Below are 21,972 nucleotides of genomic sequence, written 5' to 3'. Positions count from 1 at the left end.
CTGTGAGACCATTCCCTTAATTTTTTAGCCCTGCGTTCCCTTCCCATCAAACTCCCAACGTTCATGTCCTCCCATTATGGGTGCTAATCGTTCTTTTACTACCTGACATGGTTTCCTATCTCTAACTGTTGAACTTAGTCCCTGGTACTTTACGATCACCTATATCTGCAGTGGACACCAGTTCTTACAGAGAATTGGCATCTGGTGATCAACTTTTTCTCTGCAGTCCTCCTGTCTTTGTGTGAGAGTTCCCGCTGTCTGGCTAGGAAGATTGCGGGAGTGTGCTTGGAAATGGCTGGGGCCTGCTATGACTCTGCAGTTCTGATGGGGGCGACGCCTTCCTTCTTATTCATGGAATTCTGTTAGAATTCACGGTTTCTTCTCTCCAGCTCCGGTGGCTGAACCTCAGTTTCCTTCCCAGTCTCCCTCCATTTTCTCTCTCCTTCTACCGCTGCTTACTGCAGTGCTGTAGAGAGAATCTGTTTTGCATTTGCCCAGAGAGAAAACTGATTACTGAGATGGGAGGGGAAGGGAAGTTGGAGACAAAAAGGAGTAGTGGCTAGAAAAGTAGGAGGGAAATACAAATTTGGAAAGGCACTGAGGTTTAAGAATCGAAATTCATATCATCAGGGATATTTCTAGTTATTCCATGCAGAGAAAACAGATCTGCTAAGCACAGGGTTTATTTCAGGAGACTTTGAACCAACTTTAAATTTGATGCAGCGTGACCGACTGTAATGTGACTGAGCACGACAGGCAGACCAGCCCTTGAGTTTATAGTTGAATCTTTACAGGAGCACTCTCAAAAGCACCTCCTGACTTCATGCATTTTATAAATAATTCTTTAAGTTTGTAGTTTGTCCAGTGTCAACCCCCAAGTGTTCAGAGCCTTTGTGTAGGCCTATTTTAGTTAGCAGACCACATTTAACTCTGAAAGCAAATTAATCTAAAGCGCGTAAATCATGTAGGGTTAGATAATCCTTCAGAAAAGACGATCTTGATTTTACATGAGCAAAAATGAGTTGTGTTGTAGCAGTAGTGCCAACTCAGTACAATCTTTTGTGTTCTATCAAGCTCTGAAAGAATGAACTACAACTTAATGTTTCTTTTTCTTTTTCTTTTTTTGGGGGAGACAGCCAATAGAAATAGACATGATTGTAGGAAAAGACCGGGAAGGTTTCTTTACCAACGGTTTGACTCTTGGTGCAAAGAAGTGTTCAGTGATCAGAGATAGTCTATATGTCGATGGTGACTGCACAATGGACATCCGGACAAAGAGTCAAGGTGGGGAGCCAACGTACAATGTTGCCGTCGGCAGAGCTGGTAGAGGTAAGCAAGGTGTTTTTGTGATTAAAAGTTGCATGCCATATTACAACTTAATAATCAGTTTCTTTAACATTTTGAATAGAAGTTAGTCCATAATGGCTGTTAAGGTGGTTTTTGTGAACCGCCCAGCACTGAAGGGAAGCCCTGCTTCAGATTTACCTACTTTACACTAGTTGCACATACAGCCTAGTGCCTTTCATTCTGACGTCACTGAGACACAGGACTGTATCAACTTGTTTTCAGCCTTAGTGAATTTATTATTAAGTTGTCTCAAACTGCTTGCTATGTCAGATGATAATCCTGTGGTTTATAAGATTTTTAAATTTAAATCATTTGTTTATTTTTATCCTTCATCAGTCTTTACTTTTGGATTTTTTCTCATCTTATGCTTTCAATCAGTTTACTGCTTATCATAATGAAAAATTAAACTTTTTTTCTGTTAGGAATATTGCTAGAGAAGAGAGGGATGATTAGATTATGGTTTTAGAGTAAGTTGCCCATTAAAATATTTTCAAAGACTAAATGTCTGTGTGGATTTGAGATGTAGGAAGTTACAGTTCATTTACATACTTGGTCCAGAAAAATCTGGTATCAGCATTATGGGAATTCTTACTGCACCAAAGAAATCTCATTTTTTCAAAAGAAACTTGAAATTGAGGATTATTATGACACCTGATTGACGTATCAATATATTTAAATATGTTAACTTGCATAAATATTTTAAAAATAAATAGGGCTTCTGTAGCTTCATTTGGCAAACTTGGTACATCAAATTTTAAGAACAGCTCTACCATGTGAAGGGACTTGAAGGTGCAGTTTCATGCTCTGGTTTTACCAATTCCCTGTGATTATCCTAAAGGCCACTTTTATTCTGGTGTGAGTTGATGTTTATGGGTATTTATAGGAAAATTAGATGACTTTGAAATAGTAGACAAGTCTGTAAACATTAGCCTCTCTCAGAAATACCTGTGCTAAAAAAAATGCATTAACCACATGATGTGAAACCAGATTGAGATTTTCCTGTTATAGAGCACTACTGACATCTAGTGGCAATGAATAGAAAATCTGACATACTCCTGTATGTACATACATTTGAGCATAGATTTTTAATTGCATCATAAAACAACCTGGTATTAGAAATAGTAAACCTATAGCATTTTATACTCAGTTAAAAAATCACAATTTAGCAGAATGAAAATATCAGTATGCATAAACCTTAAATAGTTTTAACTTGGCCTTTTCTCAAATGCTGTTTCAATTTGATTTTCATTTTCCTTTAGAAGTAACAGGCATATCTATAGGCTCATTGCTAAGACTTAGTTTATACATATCAATGTATATGTATGCTAAATTTGGGGAGAATTTGTAAATAATTACCTGATTTTAAAGTATATTTTTGGGACAAACAGTACTTATGTGTCATGTCATACAGAATTTTTGCCCTAAAATTGAAGAGAAATTATCACTTTTTTCCCCATAGCTAGCATAAAGATAATTGTATGGAACTTTGCTCCCAAGGTGATAGGGCTTCCACAGTGCAGTCAGCAGTTAACTGTATTGTTTTCAGTATATTACTTATTTGAAAGTTCTCCATTTTGGAGACCTGATTGACTTCAGTGCTTGACAGTTCATGGAAAACTAACCTAATGTTAACGTGTATTAATCAGGGATCTGTCTGCTAAAACTTGTGTGACTTTCTTGATTAACACTTCTTTTGAAACACTTTTCTTCTTTCTCTTTCAGTCTTGGTCTTTGTAATGGGAAAAGAAGGGGTCCATGGAGGCGGATTGAATAAGAAGGCATACTCAATGGCAAAATACTTGAGAGACTCTGGGTTCTAGCTGCTAGGCAGACTGTGAAGTATTAGGGGAAAATTGCTCTTAAACTTTCCTAGCTGTAAGCTTAAGTCTTAATTCTGGAAACTTTATTAGCAATGCAGGGTGATGGGGTATGAACCTGTGTCTCCTTTGTATCCCTGTTGGTGGGGAAAGGTGTCTTTCTTTCTGCCCCCCCTTAAATAATTCTGTTCACTTTTGTTTTGTTTCCTTGTGTACTCCAGCATTGGTTATAGTCATGGGAAAGGAAGGTGTCCACGGAGGCACACTTAACAAGAAAGCATATGAACTCGCTTTATACCTGAGGAGGTCTGATGTGTAAGCAGCCTCTCCCCATCTACCTAGCAACTGTCTTCATCACCACCCTAATAATGGTCACAGTGCTACCAGACTATAGATGGTAGCTAGTTTTCTTTACCTATTTTCTAATGTCATGATTCCTGTTTGCCCAATGGATCATTTGTATGTTAACCACTGTATGTAACCAACCTTTATCTGGCAACATAATTGCAGCACAATAATGATTTGCATGATACCTTGAAATTGGGGGGAGGGGGCATGCCAAGTTGGGCATCACTTTGTCTTAGCAATTAATGGGATATTGATTACTAAAATAAGTTAATATTAAGCAAGGTGCCGGTTGTACAATCTCTGATTTGATCAATGTCTTTTCAGCACTTTGAGCATTTACTTGGCTCATTTAGTCTTCCTTTTGTAGCGCATGGTTGGGAGGAAAAAGTGCATGCATCTTTCTTTCACTCCTTTTTTCAACACTTTCTTTGCACATAAGGAATTTGGTTTGCTTCCATCCTCTTTTAATGCAGTGCCTGGTTTATTTAACCATTTAATACCCCCTTTGTTGATGAGCTATTGAGAGCTGCATAGTTTGCTTTTAGTATTGTGGTTGCACTTAACCTTGTTTCATAGCGTCTGTTGGACACATGAAGAGTGCACCTGCAAAACAAGAGCAAAAGGCACTTCCTCCCATGACCTTACAGTAACCATACTGATTGAATCCCCAGGGACATTCCATCATTGCAACAGCTCAGATTTTTGTTCCTGTCTTTTTCTTTGCACACCAGCTCTACTCTTTAGTGAAGCTATAAAGGCTGCCATTATGGACATTAGGTATCCCAACATAACCATCTGGAGTGTGTCCAGTTTGTTCTTCATAGGACCAATTTTTATTTGCAGCTTGAGTTTTTATATGAAGTTGCATTATTGTGGACTTGGCTGTCTTGTGATGAATTTTTCTCATGTATTCTGTGCCATACTATTGTTAAAATGAACTGTTGCTATTGTGAGATGGATTTTAACTGACCTGTTAAGGGTTTCTTTTGAATGGCACTACTTTAGGGACATTCTAGTATTTGCTTCTATTGTTTGGGCCTTGTGGATAATGTACAGATTTAAAAACAAATCTTGTTGCTGATTTGTCCATTTCTTTCCCTGCACTTTGTTACATCTGGGATACAGTCTAACTCATCTGATTTAATATGCATTTAAAAAAATGCCATAACTATTAAACACCTTGTTTACAGACAGATGAAATAAATTTATTCCAACCAAATACTCCAGACTCCTGTTGTTTATGTAAATTGTCGGCTGTTGATTTTTGACACAGTGGGTGTGTAAAGAATAGGCCAAAGTCTGCTGCAAGCATAATACTAGTATGTAGGAATTTTTTAGTAGGCTTTGAGCCACTAAAAGTAGCATTTAGTTATTACAGGCTGATCTTCAGGCTTATGTGAGGAAGCTGACTTTATTGCTAGAAAATTTTCTCCTCTGTTGGTCTGTACATGTGAAACCTTGCAATGTAGTAAGCAGGAAGAGGCCCTAATACCAAGAAGGGTTTCTGTACTATTGTGGGTTCTCCAGTGTTGAACTGGCACATGACTTTAGAGTTGGAGTCTGTGTTGGTAGGCTCAGCCTGCTGGGATTCACCTACGTTAACAGCAGAAAACGTTGCCTAGGTAGCACTGAAGAGAATTGGGGTGCTTTTACACATTCTGGCTTTTAGAGTAACGTGTTGATCATGACTAAACAGTTTAATACTAGTGTTCATAAATTCCTTAGTAGTATTAAAGGTCACTAAATATTTAAGTTTAGGGCTATTTAGGCAAATCATCATTACCGTGAACTGTCAGGAACAAACTTAGAGCTGGTTACAATACAAATTCTAGACTTGAGTTCCACCCTAGAGATGGAAGCCCAGGAAATCCCTTTTTAGAAAAAAGTCAGTCTGGTTCATGTTAAGTGGCCTGTATGCTGTCCTTGAGAAAGAGTGGGTTAGGGAATAGGAATTACTCTCTTTTCCTTAAAATACAGTGGACATAGTGAAAGTTTTCTTTGACAGACTGTCAGACAGTTCTATTTGATTGTACAAATGGGATTAAACTATTAAGGCATGCAATTTGGGCTACTTTATTTGAACCTACTCTAGAAACCCTTAAACACTGAAAAGCTGGTATCAGCTCTTTGTCCTTCTGTTAAAAGATTTGTTAAGGACAAAAGTTCAGACAAATGAAAATTTATTGATTAGGTTACGATTTGCAATTTTGCAGTAATAGGTACAACCGCACATTAGTTGTAATGAACCATTGTGGTGATAATTAAGCAATAACCGAAATGGTGAGACCTTTAAACAAATGAACTTACTGGTAAGAGGGATGTATGCTGAGAGTTGGGTAGAAGATAGAAGATTTACTGTGTCACCAGTAAACTGAAAGTAATCACTGAGACACCCACACACAGTTTTAATAGAAAAACAGAACACATGTTTGCCCATTTTGCTTTGGAGGATATAGAGTTACACTTGTATACAAGTGTATACTAGAATGTCCTATCATGCAATTACTTAACTAATTTTGGAAAACAGGGCTTACCTTTAAGGGAAGTGAGTTGAATAATTTTGTCTGTAGACAGCCACTGAAGGATGTCCCAAGAAAATGCTCACCAATGAGCATAGATGAGCACAGTGTGAAGGCAATGTTGCAGGCAATATCTCTGGGCTGCTTCCAGGTGACTGTATTTTGATTTCTAGTGTTACTTAATCAGAAAAGTTTTAAATGAGTTTCAAATACTGGGTTTTAATTTTACTGTCCTTCACAAAAAGCTTAATTTACAGTGAAGTTACAGATTTCAAGTGCATAGAGAAGTAATAATCCTACCCAGTGCAATTAAGACATTTCACAAATTTTTTTACAACTCAATTTTTGATTGGGAAAAACTTAAATGAGCCAGGTCCTTGACCTGAAATGTGGACTAAGGACTAAAGGAATACAGTATTTAATATATAGCTACACAGTGACTTAACTTTTCCTTTTTGAAGAATTATTTTTAAAAGCTAGTATGTATTTATCCCCCAGATACTGAATTCAGTGTTTTGTCCTTATATCCTTTAAATTAAATTATGCAAGGGACCAAAAAGGTATAAAAAGGTTTCGGCCATACAGTTATGTGACATTCCAACTTCTGCTTAATATTATGGTAAAACTAATGATCTTTTAAAATATGTTTTATTTTAAAAGAGTGGAGGAGAATGAGGAGTGTCACTTTGAGTTAACTTTTTATTTTCCAAAGTGGAAATAACCTTTTTTTCCTCTAACTAAAAGTTTTTAAAAGGAAAATTCAGTGCAATTTCCTCTTTTAATGTTTTATTTCTTTTAAATAGTATTAATGTTTAAAAATTTTTATTAGTACACGTTTATAATATATTATGTTTATATTCACCTTAGGGAGTAGGTACATGTACTTAATCTTTTTTTAAACAAATGGCTTATATACCAAGTATACTTACTATTCTGTGGTATAATTTTATTACAGTTTTCCATGTCAGCATATATATTTACTGTACAAATGTACAACAGGGTACCATAATACATGCTGTTTATTTTTGGAATGATTTTGACAATAATCTTGACTTGGTTTTTTGTAGTTTTTTTCCAGATTTAGATAATCTTGTGAGTAGTTACTTTGTATAAAGTTCTGGGATGGTGTGTGTTTATCTTACCTCGGTCATTATATCTTTGTAGCAGTCTGCATATAAAGCTATGTGGTAACAGTACAATAGAACATTTACTATTTTTAAAGTGGAAAAGTTTTATTAACATTCAAACTCCCCTCATATAAGGCCATATAAAAATTCTTAGTAGTTTGATTATACATTTCTTTAATTTCTACATAGTTACAATGTATAATTTACCTTTTCATAATACATCATTTCAATACATTAGTTCTGTTAAGCATTTAGTTTCAAATCTAATACTTGAACAGTTTCTCTGTACATAGGTTAGCAGGGCTAATTAGCATAAGATGCTCTTTATTAAGAGGTATATGATCTGAGAGTAGTAACAGTTGCTGAAGTTTGGTATTTTTATGCAGCATTTTCTTTTTGCTTTGATCTCAACACAAAACTGAAGGATACTGAAATCTCAAAAGTCCAAAGACATTACCTGTTGAACCATAGTTATACATAACACTGTAGTATTAAAACCCTTCTGAAATCTGTACTAGTTACAGACCTTTCATATCAGGATACGACTGCTTGGGAATAGAAATGAGAAAGATAGCTTTGAATTTTCTGTGAGGTGCTGATAGGAGGGGAGAAGTGGTAAAATACCTTGTTGCTTCTCACTAATGAAGGCAACTTGGAGAAACAGCAGAAGGTACTCCAACTCATTCTTTACCGAGGCGTGAGCACTGGCTTAGCTTATGCTAGATGGCCATGGCACTGATTTCGTGTGTGAAACACAAAACATTTTCATACTGTGATCTAAGTCTTAATCGCAAGCTATATTGAGATTTTAAAAAACATTTTGGCTATGTTTTATCCTTGATGCCTGAGTTACAGCACCAGTCTGTTATTAGTAAAATGAAATATAGTCCTGCAGCCTGTTTGGGTAATCTGATTAAACTAGAACACTAAAAAATAAGTTATTTCTACAGAAATCTCTAAGAGGAGCAAAAAATCAAATTGCAGACCTAAATAAATGTTTCACAGGGAAATCAACCCATCACCCATCATAACGGGTCACACGGTATTTGCTATGTCGCAGTCCCGCTCACCATTCGGCTGCAACTGGACCACAACACTGTGTTCATTCACTTCATTCTCCGCCTCACTGCTGTCAGTATCTTCGTTGTCCTCGTCCTCAAAGTCTGAAGATTCTGTCATGTTCTGATGCGAGTGGGACTCTGACAAAGCCCCAAACGACTGGGTACTGACAGAGGCTAAAGGTCTAAGCAGAGGGGTGTGTTCTGACACTTCATTTTCTTCTTGACTACTGTCTGTGTCAGAGTCGGAATCACCTTGAGAAGGAACAACTTTTTGCTTGCAGACCGGACAGGTTTTCTTGGTTTTAGTTAGCCAGGGGTCTACACATTTGCAGTGATAAGCTGTTAAAGTAAAGTGTACACTTCAGTTAGCAAACTGTTGACACTGTATTTAATCTCTTACGTTTATTTAGTTTATGATACATTATACACCATGTAGAGACAAAAATTTGTCCATTTTTACAAATTACACCTCTGCCCTTTAATGAGACTACTAATTAGTATAGAGCATAGCTTATGGTGTGCTAATGACTATTTTCTCTCTTCCTGTGTAATACTGAACCTAAATATAAATTACTGTATTTGTAAATTCAAAGCACTATGTAATTACTCATACCATGGGAACAGGGAAGGATTCTGAGTTTGTCTCCATCTTCATATTCATCCAGACAAATGGCACACACATCGTACTCATCTCCTAGAACAGAAACAAACATAAAATTAAAATCTGTACAGAAGGTTTTCAACTTTTCAAGTGTTTTCAGCTTACATTTCCTTAGTTATTTTAAATTCCTTTTGATTATTTTTCTTTAAATGACGCCTTTTGTTTTCTCTTAGATTTCAGGGAGCTATGTAACTGTTTAAGTTCAAGGATCTGAAGTTTTAAGTAATCTTTTACCTAAAACAATAATGGGTATCAATTTCTTACCGTGATTTTCTTTGCAAAGTATTTTAGGAATAATCAAAATGTTCATGTTTTACACAATTGTACTCAAATGCTAGTTTTGAAATATGACAAAATTTTACTAAAATTTTTCAAAGTATCTGGGTCATTTTAATGTATTATTAGTATTTTGTCATGCTAGCAATTGAATCTGGAGCTTCATGCTAGGCAAGGGCATTAGCATTTAGCTATACTCCCAGCTCTGGGTCATTTTTTTTCAAATAAGAAAACATGTTAGATCATATTCAAATATTTTTAATATATTAATGAGTAAAAAGCAATTGAACGGAAACACATTGGTCTTTGTTCTGTCGTACTTGACAAGTTACTATGCCTTTGTTATGTAGTCTGCATCTGTAAAGAGTACCTTGCAGGGTGGTGAGTATCATTGCCATGTTAATTGTCTTATTGTTGAATTTATAATCTTTATAATCATAGAGGCTTATTAGCTCATAGTTCTTTTTGAAATTTAAATTAAAGTCTTTAAAAAAAAGACAGTTTTAAATACAGCGGTTCTTTCAGTTAGTAGTGGCTTAGATACCTTGGTGACGGGTTTCAATTAAATCTTTTCCATTAAATTGGTGTTAGGTAAAAACTTAGGAAAATCTCAAGAAACAAAAGTCAGTTAAATTGATTGCCTGTCCCACCAGAGGGGTAACAACCTTGGCATATGTCAGAAATAATAGCCATTGTCTGGATGAACACAACACGTAAAGTAGGAATAACAGTTCTTTAGAAATAATCCCTTTAATGACCTCTAGCCCTTTAAAATGCATTCAGGAAGAGTCCTAATGTGCAAACTTCAATAAAAGTTACTAATTTTTGTCCAGCATCTTGGGTTACATAGCATCACCTGTAAATCCATGTAATAACAAAATATATATACATATCTTAGGATCGTGTGTGGGATTTGGTAAGGCTGACTCAACGACTGGAATACTAAAGGACTTCAATATATCTATCATGATGTATAACTGTACAGTGATTCATTTCAGACTTCGAGGACAGACAGCTCTAATAAGCAATTAAAACACTGATACTCTCATAAATCAAACATCACTTTGTAAAAATATCTTACTAAAAACTATGGTTAATACGTGTTAAGGAAGGGAGATTAGCCTGGATTATACACAGGGTCCTCAAAAGTGGAAGTGAGAGTTCACCATCAGAAAGTGATTGGATGAATGGTCAGGGAGATGCAGTGGTATTGGCATCAGAAAGAAGTCACAAACCAAGAAATACAGGTTGGCCTGGAAAAGGTAAAGAGAATAGATTCTCCCTGAGAGACTCCACAAAGTAATACAGCCCTGCCAACCCCTTGAATCTAGCCTCCTGACACGTCAGCCTTCTAACTTGTGCACAAACAATACATCTGTGCTTCTTAAGGCACTTAAGTTTGTGATAATTTGTTACTAGAGAAAACAGGAAACTAAATATTTGCCTGGTTTATCTTCAAATGTGTTGAACTAAGGCTCTAGAGTCACTGAGTTTCTTGTCAATCTTCTGAATTGTTCCAAGCAATAAGTTTATACTGATCATTCCTATTACTTGCCACAATATTCACTTTGAAGAAGACAAGTCAAAATTCAAAGACGCAGTTTGTGATCATGGTCTGGATCACAGCCTAGAGATCTGTAGGAAATTAACCTCCATGGCCTTGGGCTAGTGATGAAATGGTAAAGCACATCTTAGAGTGCTTAGGATTCTCTGGTACAATCAGTAGGAAGATTCCCCAAAAAACTAAAAATAGAAATTCCATTTGACCCAGCTATTCCCCTTCGAGGTATAGATTCTTCCCAAGGACATCATACTACAGTAATACGTGCATATCCATGTTTGTAACAGCACAGTTCATAATAGCTAAATCTTGGAAGCAGCCTATGTATCTATCAGCAGAGGAATGGTAAAGAAAATATAGCACTTATACACAATGGAGTTCTACTCTTCCATAAAGAGGGATAAACTTCAGTACAGTGGACCCTTGACTTAGGAAACTCAATTTGTCCCAAGGGCTAGTTGTAACTCAAATTGTCAACTGAAGGCTCAGGCTCCTCTGCACAGCCTTCAAAGTCTGTCCTCTATACAGGCAGATCTCAGTGTCCTTAGGCATTGGCTCATGATTTCTCAACCCTATACAGGAAAAATGTAATGTTCCTTCCACAATTCTTTAAGGGCGAAATCTGTATCTGAGACCATCTGGAAACACAAGCAGCCAATATTCGGGTCATAACTCAAGACTTCGGTCATAAGTTAAAACTAAAATTCCAGTCATAACCCAAGTTATTCATATGTCAGGCTGGTCATAACTCAAGGGTCCACTGAAGTCTGCAGGAAAATGGGTGTACCTTGAGACTGTAATGTTAAGTAAATAAAGCACAAGCTTAAATATCACATGCCTTTTCTTATATGTGAAATCCAACATATAAATAAAATGCAAAATAAAAGATGGTAGAAAAACAGAACTAAAAATGTTATTGTAATCCACCATGACCAATGTATCTAAAAGTATACCTTCCTTTGCTGTAATTGCCTTTTATGTTTCATATTTGGAGGGGCAGTTAGCCTAGCTGTTAATCTGTGTTAATGATAATTAACTTGATGAGGACTTACAAAATAAATGAATCTGATACTGGCAAAAAAAAATTTTTAAAGGGAGAGTTGGACAGGAAGGGAAAAAAAGAATTAAGATGTGTTATGTACATGTACCAATTCCCTACAATGAATGTAATCATGTACTGTAAACATGTACTAATAAAAATTTAAAAATAAAATATTCAATGAAAAATGCTTGGGGTTCACATCTTATTCCTTTAATTACCTATGTAACCTTGTGTAAGATACTTTTATATACTTTAGTTAAATATTCAGCAGGCCTTGAACTATGAGTATAAAAGAGAGTTTTTGTTTTTAAAGCTAGGCTGAATGCATTAGAAACACTAAAGCTAATTGTCCCCCCAGTAGCTCACTTCCAGCCAAAATACAATTAAATTAGGAATAGGTAAGGAAATTAGAAGACTGGACAAACAATTCAATAAAAAGCAAGAATGATGGCAAAATCAATTTTTGTCCCACTTTGAACTACCTGAAACTAAATTGGTAGAAAATGAGTCACACATTGTAACAAGGTGTGTATCCATTCAGAGACACTCAAAAGGCTGTGGTCTAGCATCAAAGGACTACTGAGTACATTATGTTTAAAGCATTTATGTATTCTTTTAATTTATAACCTTAACAGGCTTTTGAAATTAGCTTCCTACTTATTCTGGTAATATAAAGGGCTCTAACCAGTGCATAGTGATAATTTTGCTACTAGTGGAACTGTGCTACAAAGTTCTGTTGTTTAGGGTAAGATTGGTTCTCAAACAGAAGTGATTTTGGCACCCAAGGACATCTGGTGATATCTAGAGACATTTTTGGTTTTCATAACTAGGAGGTTATGTTGCTGGCATGCAGTAGACCAGGGACGCTGCTCAATATCCTATACTCGACAAGCCCCCCGAAGAATGATCCCATCTAAATGTCAATAGCACAAAGATTAGAAACCACTCCTGGCTAACTAAACTTAGCTAATTCACTAGTGGATAAGATACACAGAATTTGAGCAAAGAGGGAGATTTATGTCTGCTACGTAAAGCAGTGTGGAAATATTTTTGGAATATATTGGCATTATTTTGGACTATATAGGCATTGTCACTACAATAATGGTTTGAAATAATTTTCTGCAGGTACTGTTAAAGTTTTTGTTTTTTTTTGGTCTTTTTGAGACAGGGTCTGGCTATGCGGTTCAGACTGGCCTTGAGCTCACTTTGTAGCCAAGGCTGGCCTCAAACTTCCAATAATCCTCCTGCCTCAACCTCCCGAGTGCTAGGATTACAGGTGTGCACCACCAGGCCCGGCTTCTGTTAAAGTCTTATAAATCTGAAAATGTATAATTATGACATGTAACTGGACAGAACTTTGAATTTCCCCTCTAAACTTGTTTCTCCCATACCACAGCAATATATGTGCACCCATGTTTATAGCAGCACAGTTGGTAATAAGTAAATCTTGGAAACAACCCAAATGCCCATCAGCTGAGGAATGGATAAAAAAGATGTGGTATTTTTATACAATGGAGTATTACTCAGATATAATGAAAGATAAACAGAGGCTTTTATAGGTAAATGGATGCAACTAGAGACCATACTCATAAGTGAAATAAATCAGACCCGCATGTGTAAACATTGTCTTGTCTCCCTAGTGTAAGAATCTGAGAATGTTAATAAAATCTGAAAGGTACAATAGATATTGTGAAAGGGAAAGAAACTGCTCAAAAGGAAAGAACAACTGGGATGAGGGAAAGGAGAAGAAAAAGTGAAAAAAATGTATTTATATATATATACAAGATAGCTAAGACAATTGTACTACTAATTTCTAATGGCTTATTGAAAGGAACAGTTAATGTTTGTTTGATCACACTCTTTTTTCTTTTTTTTCATTTTTTTCCGGTACCGGAAATCAAACTTAAGACCTTGCACTTGCCAGGCAGGTGCTGTGCCACTGAGCTAAATCCCCAGCCCCTGTTTGATCACTCTTACATGCCTATATCTGGTAATCTGAACAACTACTTTGAAGATAACAATATGTAATACAACAACTATTGTTAATTTCCTATCATCTTTTTTTGGAATTCTGTATCATTTCTATTGTTTTTGTGTTGTTTTTGTTATTTTGTTATGGTTCTTTTCTCTTTAAAATCAAAAATATATATAAACTTGTTTCTCCCATTTCACCCCATATATTTCAAGCCTTAAAACTCAGTTATAGCAAAAGCAGAGGCCCATCATAACAGGAGTCACACAAAGACCTAAGCAGCCACTGCCCAGGTGACATAAAGTGAGTATCAAGCCTAGGCTTATTTCTGATGTCTCTTTAGCATCTATGTTCAGTCTTTCAACTAGTCTTGTAAACATTTATCTGCAAAATATATCCTGAATCTGTCTCCTTAGTTACTGTAAGAGCCTCCTCCTGACTCTCCCTTCCTCTCCTGCCCCACATATTATATAGCCAGAGTGATCTTTTAAAATTGTACATCACATGTCATTCCCACTTAAACGGCTCCCCCTCTAAGAATAAAATCTGAGTTTATTATGGCCTTCTTATAGCTGTCTATGATGTGAACCTCCTCTCACTTCATCCCATCCCAGTCTACTTTTTGCCTATCATTTAATAAACATGAAAGTAATTTTGGTGGAGGTTTGCACTTGGCCAAGCTGTAATTAGAACATCTGAACACAAAATTAGATATAGAAAGACGAATCATCATTTCTAAAGATGACTCAAAAAGTGAGGCAGTCTAAAATAATGTCATAGTGCAAACAAAACTGATAAAGAACTATTCAATTCTGTAACAAACTAGTCCAAGCATTAAGTCAACCAAGAATAGATTTTTTCATACTAAAACACAAAATAGATTGAACATTCAGGACTAAATACATACAGATTTCACAAGGAACATATGCCCAGGGATGGCGTACTGTTAGATTGAATGAACTTGCCACTTATTCAGTGAATCAGTGGGAAAAACAACAGCACATTTCAAGCAAATAAAAGTAAATGAATATTATCATCCATCCTCTCTACCCATACCACTTCCCAAGAAAGATGAATAAAGGGCAACAGGATAAAAGATTTTTAAAGTCAAATGCTTGAGAATTGTTCATTAATTTGAAACTGGACAAAGAAACTTTAAAGGTTAGATGAAAGGCAATTAAGTGTAGTTATAAAAAAAATTAATAACTACCTTAAAGACAAAAATAGTAAAAATAAAGTATCACCTCATTTTTATACAATCTACTATAAAATGCTACACTGTTTGCTTCCAATGTCTAAAGTGAAAATCTTTCTCCTATATGTGTTATCTTGTAAAATCTCAATAAGCTACAAAGGAAAAATGCCTGGTAACTTAAAATATCTGATATGAAATCTATTTTTTTTTTTTAGCATTTGTAATTCGAGGGTCCAACTGCTTCACATACTGATGGGGTAAGAGAGGTTACTCCCAGCCTAAATAGAGGGCTGTTAACTGCAAATGTAAGCATTTCCATCTGTTAGGAAACCTTATGATAGCCAGTCCTTATGGTCAGATTTGGAGAAATACATTAATAGTATGATGCAGAAAAACTCAGGAAACCATAGTTTCAATTGAGCTATTTTTGAGAGGAATAACGAGTAATGATGAAACTTAGAAGGAAGCCAGCTACTTCCTAAGCAAACAACTAAAATGCTGTCGTACTTTGTGGTAGCAATAGGTAAGTCAGTAATACTTGAAATCATTTAAGTACTGATCACAAACATTTGTGAATGAGATGCAAAAGTGAAGATCAGTAAGAGGAAATTTTAAATTATACTCCAAAGAGTAATAAACATGCTAAGTTTTACAGATACTAAAGTTGTGTAAGAGTGTCAAGTTGCTAGTTTTAAAGGTTCTGTTGATTTTATTATAGGCTATGACTATGGAAGATATTTACAAATGTCAGATTCTTTTTGGTTCATTGGCAAATATCTCCAAAACAGAAATTCCTTTTAAATAATGAAGCTGTCAATCTTTAGTTTCTTTTATTCTTTTTTTTTGGGGGGGGGCAATGATGAGATTTGATTATAATACAAATGTTATAGATTCCTCTGTTTCCCTATGTTCTTTTCTTTCTTTTTTTGAGACAGGGTCTTGATACGTAGTTCTGGATGGCTTTGAACTCACTATGTAGCCCAAGCTGGCCTCAAGCTCACAGTGATCCTCCTGGCTCAGCCTCCCAAGTGCCGGGATTTACAGGCATGCACCACCACACCTGGCTTGTCTCCCTGTTTTCTAAGTCTGCAAGAGTTGTTTGTTTTGTTTTGTGTTTGTTGATTTAAAGGCTTCCATGATTGGTACCATGATACACTGAAGTGATGAATACCCACAAAAGTGTTCCACAATTCCCTTCAAGTTTTAGTTAGATGCAACAATGAGAATAGTGCAACAACTAAATCAGAATTGTTTTCTAACATCTATGTATATTTTGTCAAAATCATTACAGCGTACCAAAACATGCATAACATGTGTGTGTATGTGTGTGTGTGTGTGTGTGTGTGTGTATATATATATATATTTTTTTAACTTTAGATGCCAAGTATCCTAAAAACCACGAAGTTACAAAATAAAACTACAACTAGGTCAAATGTATTTTTATTGAAAAGTGTACTATAACTCAATTTTGATGACACAATTTTTAATAGATTGCTTTGTTTTACAATTACTATGATTGTTGAGCTCTTGTATATTACGCATTGTTATATACATTTTACATATATTGATTTAAATACTCCTTCCCACATTTGCACATGAATAAAAGGACACACAGATGATTTAAGAGGCTTGTACAAGTTCATACTGTCACTACACAGGGAAATCCAGAATTCCAGCACAGGTGTGTCTGACTCCATTCATAGTCTTAACCATTATGATTTACTGTCTCCTAGCACATGTTCTTAGAATTTCTGTCATATGAAAATGTTCTCCTTTAATTCATTATATTTAGAAATACTCAAGTAGTTACCTATTTACTTAGAAATGGAAATATTTCCAACTAATAAGCATTTTTCTTTAGCTGTTTCACATGGAGGAGTGAATATCATTTTTTAATTCCAATTTCCCATGGTTTAATTTTTTTATTATTTTTTAAAGACAATAAATAATCTAAAAACATTAGAAATGATACAGAATTTCACTAAACAAGATGATAAGAAATCAATGGTTGTTATTCCATATTGCTGTCTTCAAATTAGTTGCTCAGGGTTTAATATTTTTACACAACTTTTACACTGCTATAAAAGAACAGTTATATTCTGCAACTTTAGTTCAGGGTCAAATATTCCTTAGGTATTTTGATGGTGAAATGACAGTGCATGTGCTAAAAGAAACAACTGATGATTCAAAAGGAAAGCATATTAACTTTTTGAGAATGCATTAGAGAATAATTGGGAGTGAGAATAAAAATAATTGGTTTATATGCTGTCAATAAATTTCTAAAACTTAAAATCCAAGGCTACGCATAGATTACAGCTTTGGGCAAATTTTATTTTGGGTAGTTTAACTTAAAAAAAAAAGAACTTCCCTATATTTTAAGTAGGCATTCTATATTTTTCTTTATTGGTTCTAACCTAGTTGCATTATCTACATAAATAAACTACAACTATACCCAAGATATTTTTGAATAGAGGATCAAATAAATTCAAAGATCTGTCATCATGCTGAAAAGACAATGTTAATCTAAATTTAGAATGATAAATATTATGCAAGACCTCAAGTATTTACAATTATGTAAGTACAGAAGGTTTCAATATTCTTTTCTCATTGTTATCTTTCTGGCCACTAGGAAATCAGGATGTAAACACCCTTTCAGAGCTGACTTCAAAATACTTAAATTCATTTATGTCCTTAAATACTAGTGTGTTCTAACCCCAGTATTTCTTTTCTTTTCCTTAATATAAAGGAAGTTAAATAACTCTGCTTAGTCTCAGATGCACTTGGGACATTGGCCCTACATTATTTTTGCATAATGCAAAGTTGCTTCTACATGATTTCTGACTGTTAACTAAAATTGTTATATTTAACTAACAGACCAGACTGCTAACTAAATATATAACTAGACTGTTAACTAAATATATAATATTTAGTATAATTCTCAGTGTAGGAAAGGGAACTTAAAAAAACCCATAAAATATTCTTCTAAACAGCCCATACAAATTGATGAAAAAACAGTAATATACTAATAAAAATGTGAGCAAAGGGCATACTATAGTTTGGATTTTGAATGTTCCACAAATGCCACTTGGGTTGTTGTTTTTGCTTTTTTGTATTTTGAGACAGCGTCTCCTTATGTAGTCCAGGCTTGCCTTGACCTCGCTATATAGCCCAGTCGCACTTCAAACTTACGGCAATCCTCCTGCCTCAACCTCTCCCAAAGGCCACTTGTTAAAGGTTTGCTCTCCATCGTAGCACTATATGGGGGAGTGCAGGGCCTGGTGGGTGGTCCTGGGTAAGGACAGGGCCATCCATGATGGAGATTATTGGATACTACTCTCCTCCTTTCTCTTTGCTTCCTGGCAAACATCAGTGAGCAGCTTGGTCCACCAGACATTGAAATCCTGTTTTCTATCCAACACATGGTCCACGTACTGGTAATCTTGTTTTTTTAAATAAAAACTGCTGTGGTACTCTTTGTTATGAGGTTATTAAATACTACTCATGTATCTTTTCCTTGCCTCCTTAATGTAGCTTTCCTACAGCTTTCCTTTAGTGCTGAAGTTTATTTGTGGCACAGTGGAACCGAAGAACCAGCTATGAAAAGAAATGACTTGTGATTCCACTGAAGCTTTGGAGAGCTCCGTAACTCCTAAAATAGAATGATTTCTGTAGGAAGAAGAGTTAATGTAACTAACATTCCTCACTGACTTGTGGATTTCTAGTTGGATATAAGACAGTGAGAGCAGGCAGTTGTTTTCTTTGTACTTTTTTTTAATTACAGGACATTTAAAACATATGCAAAAATATAATGTACTCATATACCATTACCAGGCTTAACAATTTTAATATGCCCAGTGTGGGAATATTATTTTCAAATTATGTATATAAATATGTGTATCAGTATCAGTTCCTACATGCTATGTATAAGTATGTGTATGTACATATACATTTATGTACTTCTAGCCCTGTCCACACAGAGTGACAAGCAGAAATATCCAGCATCAGTGACCAGAACTGGTACTCAGACCTCATTATTCCCAATAAAAAGAACCAGAGCTCCTCATGAAATGCTGATTCCAGGGTTGAGAAAGGGAAATATAAATATCTTGTGAAGCCAGAAAATAAAAAGTACAATAAAAAAGGGAAGAAAGGGTGAGGGAACTCATAGTTTCCAGTCTGGCATAGAAGTCATTACTCTCCTCACAGTAAAAACAAAAAGCTGTAAAAATTATAAATAACTCTTATCTATGAGAGAACTGAGGCCACAGAGGAAACCACTGACCCCCAAATTGGACAAACAGACTAACAAACACAAAGAATTGTAACTTACTATTGCAGAAAACTCTGTGGAAAACAGTACCAAACAGAAAAATTAAAAACTGTTTAACTGCTGGAGGTTGAGTACAGACAAGTTTGAGAGATAAATTCCAGGGGTAGAGGACACAGGGTTTCTGCCTTGGCATGTACGAAGCTTAGAAACTGTTATTCTGTAATAAGTGAAAATCTGAACAAGTGGAAAAGTCAACAGCTTTCCATAGCTCTACCAGAAAAGTAAATTAAGTAAAGTCACAGGGTAAATCACTGCCTCTAAAATAGACAAGTGGATACAGAGCAGAAAACACTGAGAAACTACTATAAGAACTAGTACCAGTGGGAAAGCCTAAACTATAAGTGACAAATCATTAGTCTCAGTGTAGACACGTCTAAGAGTTAAAAACAAGAACACCCAACACATTTGTGACTTTTATTTCTTGAAGCTCTACCAGGAAAAATGTTCTCTGGATTGGGGCTGGGGGGTCAGGGTTAAGAAGTAGTATGTTCTTCTGAACAAGGCTGCCTTCAAGAGAAACAATTTTACCAAATCATTATCTACCGGGAAAAGAGGGAAAAAAATACTCAAAACCAGCTGGCTCTAGTCTTCTATGTAGGAAAAAATATATCCAAATCCAACCCCTTCCAGCCATCTGGTTCTATCTGAGGTTGGGAGAAAAAGCTGAAAGGCTTTTGTGAAATTCAGTCTAGGCTACAAGCTCTCTTAGAGACTAAAACACACTAGGATTATAGAACATTTTCCTTGCCCTCATACATTACTACCACATTACTGAGACCCTATTTACTGCAGGTTTTTCACACAGTATATAGTCTCTGGCCTCCAACAAACCACAAGGTCTACTAAAAGGCAAAAAACACAGTTTGAAGAAAGCAAGCATCAGAACCAGGAATATTGGAATTTCTCAGAACAGGATTTTAAAACAACAATGATTATATGCTAAAGGCTCTACAAGAAAAATAGGCAATATACAAGAGAAGATGGATAACGTAAAAAGAAATGTTATACCAAGAAAGGTCAAAAAAGAAATGCCAGAAGTTAAAACAACAACAACAACAACAAAAAAAAAAAATCCACAAAAATGGACGGGCTCATTAGTAGACTGGACACTGAGGAAACATTCTTTGAGTTTCAGAATGTCAATATAAATCTCCAAAATGTAAAAAACATGGAACGGAATACCCAAGAATGTAAAATAACTACAAAAGGTGTAACAAATGCATACTCAACACCAGGAGAATTAAAACAGCAACAGACGGGGTAATAAGCATGAGGAATTTCCTGTAATTTCCCCAAATCACATACCCCGATAGTTCAAAGAACCCCAAGCAGGATAAATGTGAAAAGTCAGAAAAACAAAATGAAAAAAAAAGACACGCTAGTTTCACTCCTGTGTATAACATATTGAGACTTCAGAAAATCAAAACTAAAGATATAACAAAACTTCAAAGAAGCCAAGAGGCAGGGAACACTCTATAGAGAAGCTGTTATGGTTTAGATTTAAAATGTCTCCCAAATGTCTCCTTATCAGAGGACAGGTTTTGGAAGGTGCTTGGGTCATGGGGTGGTATACTCATCAGCGGCACACATTTATACGTTCATAGCTAAATGCGCTATTAAGATGTGGGGCACGTTTGGAAGAGGTATGCCACTGGGGTTGTACTTCTGGAAGGTGTTCTCCCTCGGGCTCTTCCCTTCTGGCTGTGCACCCTGCTACCATGGAGCAGCAGCTTTCCTCCACTATGTCCTTCTACCACGATGTTTCTGCCTTGGAGCCAGCTGACCACGGACTATATTCCCGAAAGCAGAAGCCAAATGAAACCTTTCCTCTTTCAAGATGCATGTGTTGGTACTATGTCTCAACAAGGGAAAGCTTACAAATACAGAAGCAAAAATAAGAGTTATATCCAACTTTTCATATGTAACCAAAAGAAAAATAGAGTGAAATATTTAACATAGTGAGAGAAAAAAGAAAAAGCCCAGAATTCTGTACTCTGTGGTATCACCCATCAAAAGTAAAGGGGAGAGGTTATCAGCAAGATGGTGAAATGAGAAGTCCTGTCTACCCTTTCTGCCATGAAGAGATGAATTTAACCACAACAGATACATTAGGAAGACAATATGATGTTTACACATGCAGGTCTGATTTATTTCACTTATGAGTATGGTCTCTAGTTTTATCCATTTACCTATAAAAGCCTCGAGTTTATCTTTATATCTGAGTAATACTCCATTGTATACAAATACCACGTCTTTTTTATCCATTCCTCTGTTGGTGGGCATTTGGGTTGTTTCTAAGATTTAGCTATGACAAATTGCACTGCTATAAACATGAGTGACAAAGGGGCCAAACATGTCCACTGGAAGAAAGATAGCTCTTTAATAAATGGTGCTGGAAAAAACTGGCTTCATGCTGAAGGCTAAAACTAGACCCCTGTCTATCACCATGCCCTAAACCAAAGTCAAAATGGATCAAAGATCTAAATATTAAAACAGAAACAATAAATCTACTGGAGGAGAAAGTAGGAAGAAATTTTGAAGACACAGGGGTAGGCAGAGAGTTCATGAACAAAAACCAAACTGCACAGGAAATACGTCAAAGAACCAACAACTGGGATCTCATCTTATTGAAACCACAACAAATAGACCAAATGCTCCTGTTAGAAATTTAGAAGCCAACTGAGAACTAACCTCATCAAAGCACAATATGAAAATG

The 21,972-nt window shown here is 35.8% G+C and overlaps 2 protein-coding genes across 3 annotated transcripts in view; one reads left to right on the top strand and one right to left on the bottom strand.

The window, feature by feature from the left end:
* Nucleotides 1-1,136: 1,136 nt before the first annotated feature.
* Pfn2 (profilin 2) lies at nucleotides 1,137-3,408 on the top strand (the record flags this gene model as incomplete). The annotated part of the gene is given in 2 exon segments (XM_005393006.2): nucleotides 1,137-1,329; nucleotides 3,070-3,408. Coding segments are annotated over 2 exon segments (291 nt in total), but the record flags the coding sequence as incomplete, so codon positions are not given.
* Nucleotides 3,409-7,242: 3,834 nt separating this feature from the next.
* Nucleotides 7,243-21,972, bottom strand: part of Rnf13 (ring finger protein 13) — a 141,937-nt gene continuing 127,207 nt past the window's right edge. For both annotated transcript variants that reach the window (XM_013518631.1, XM_005393005.2), the window contains exons 9-10: nucleotides 8,833-8,913; nucleotides 7,243-8,558 (exon numbers count right to left, since the gene is read on the bottom strand). In XM_013518631.1, the coding sequence (XP_013374085.1) occupies nucleotides 8,194-8,558; nucleotides 8,833-8,913 (446 nt within the window). In that variant the 3' untranslated portion in view covers nucleotides 7,243-8,193. The remainder of the gene's footprint in view (nucleotides 8,559-8,832; nucleotides 8,914-21,972) is intronic.

This window comes from Chinchilla lanigera, unplaced genomic scaffold, assembly GCF_000276665.1.
Source record: "Chinchilla lanigera isolate Chin_1 unplaced genomic scaffold, ChiLan1.0 scaffold00047, whole genome shotgun sequence".
Taxonomy (NCBI): domain Eukaryota; kingdom Metazoa; phylum Chordata; class Mammalia; order Rodentia; family Chinchillidae; genus Chinchilla; species Chinchilla lanigera.
The sequence above is the reverse complement of the archived record's forward strand: the minus strand, read 5'-3'. Positions and strand labels throughout refer to the sequence as shown.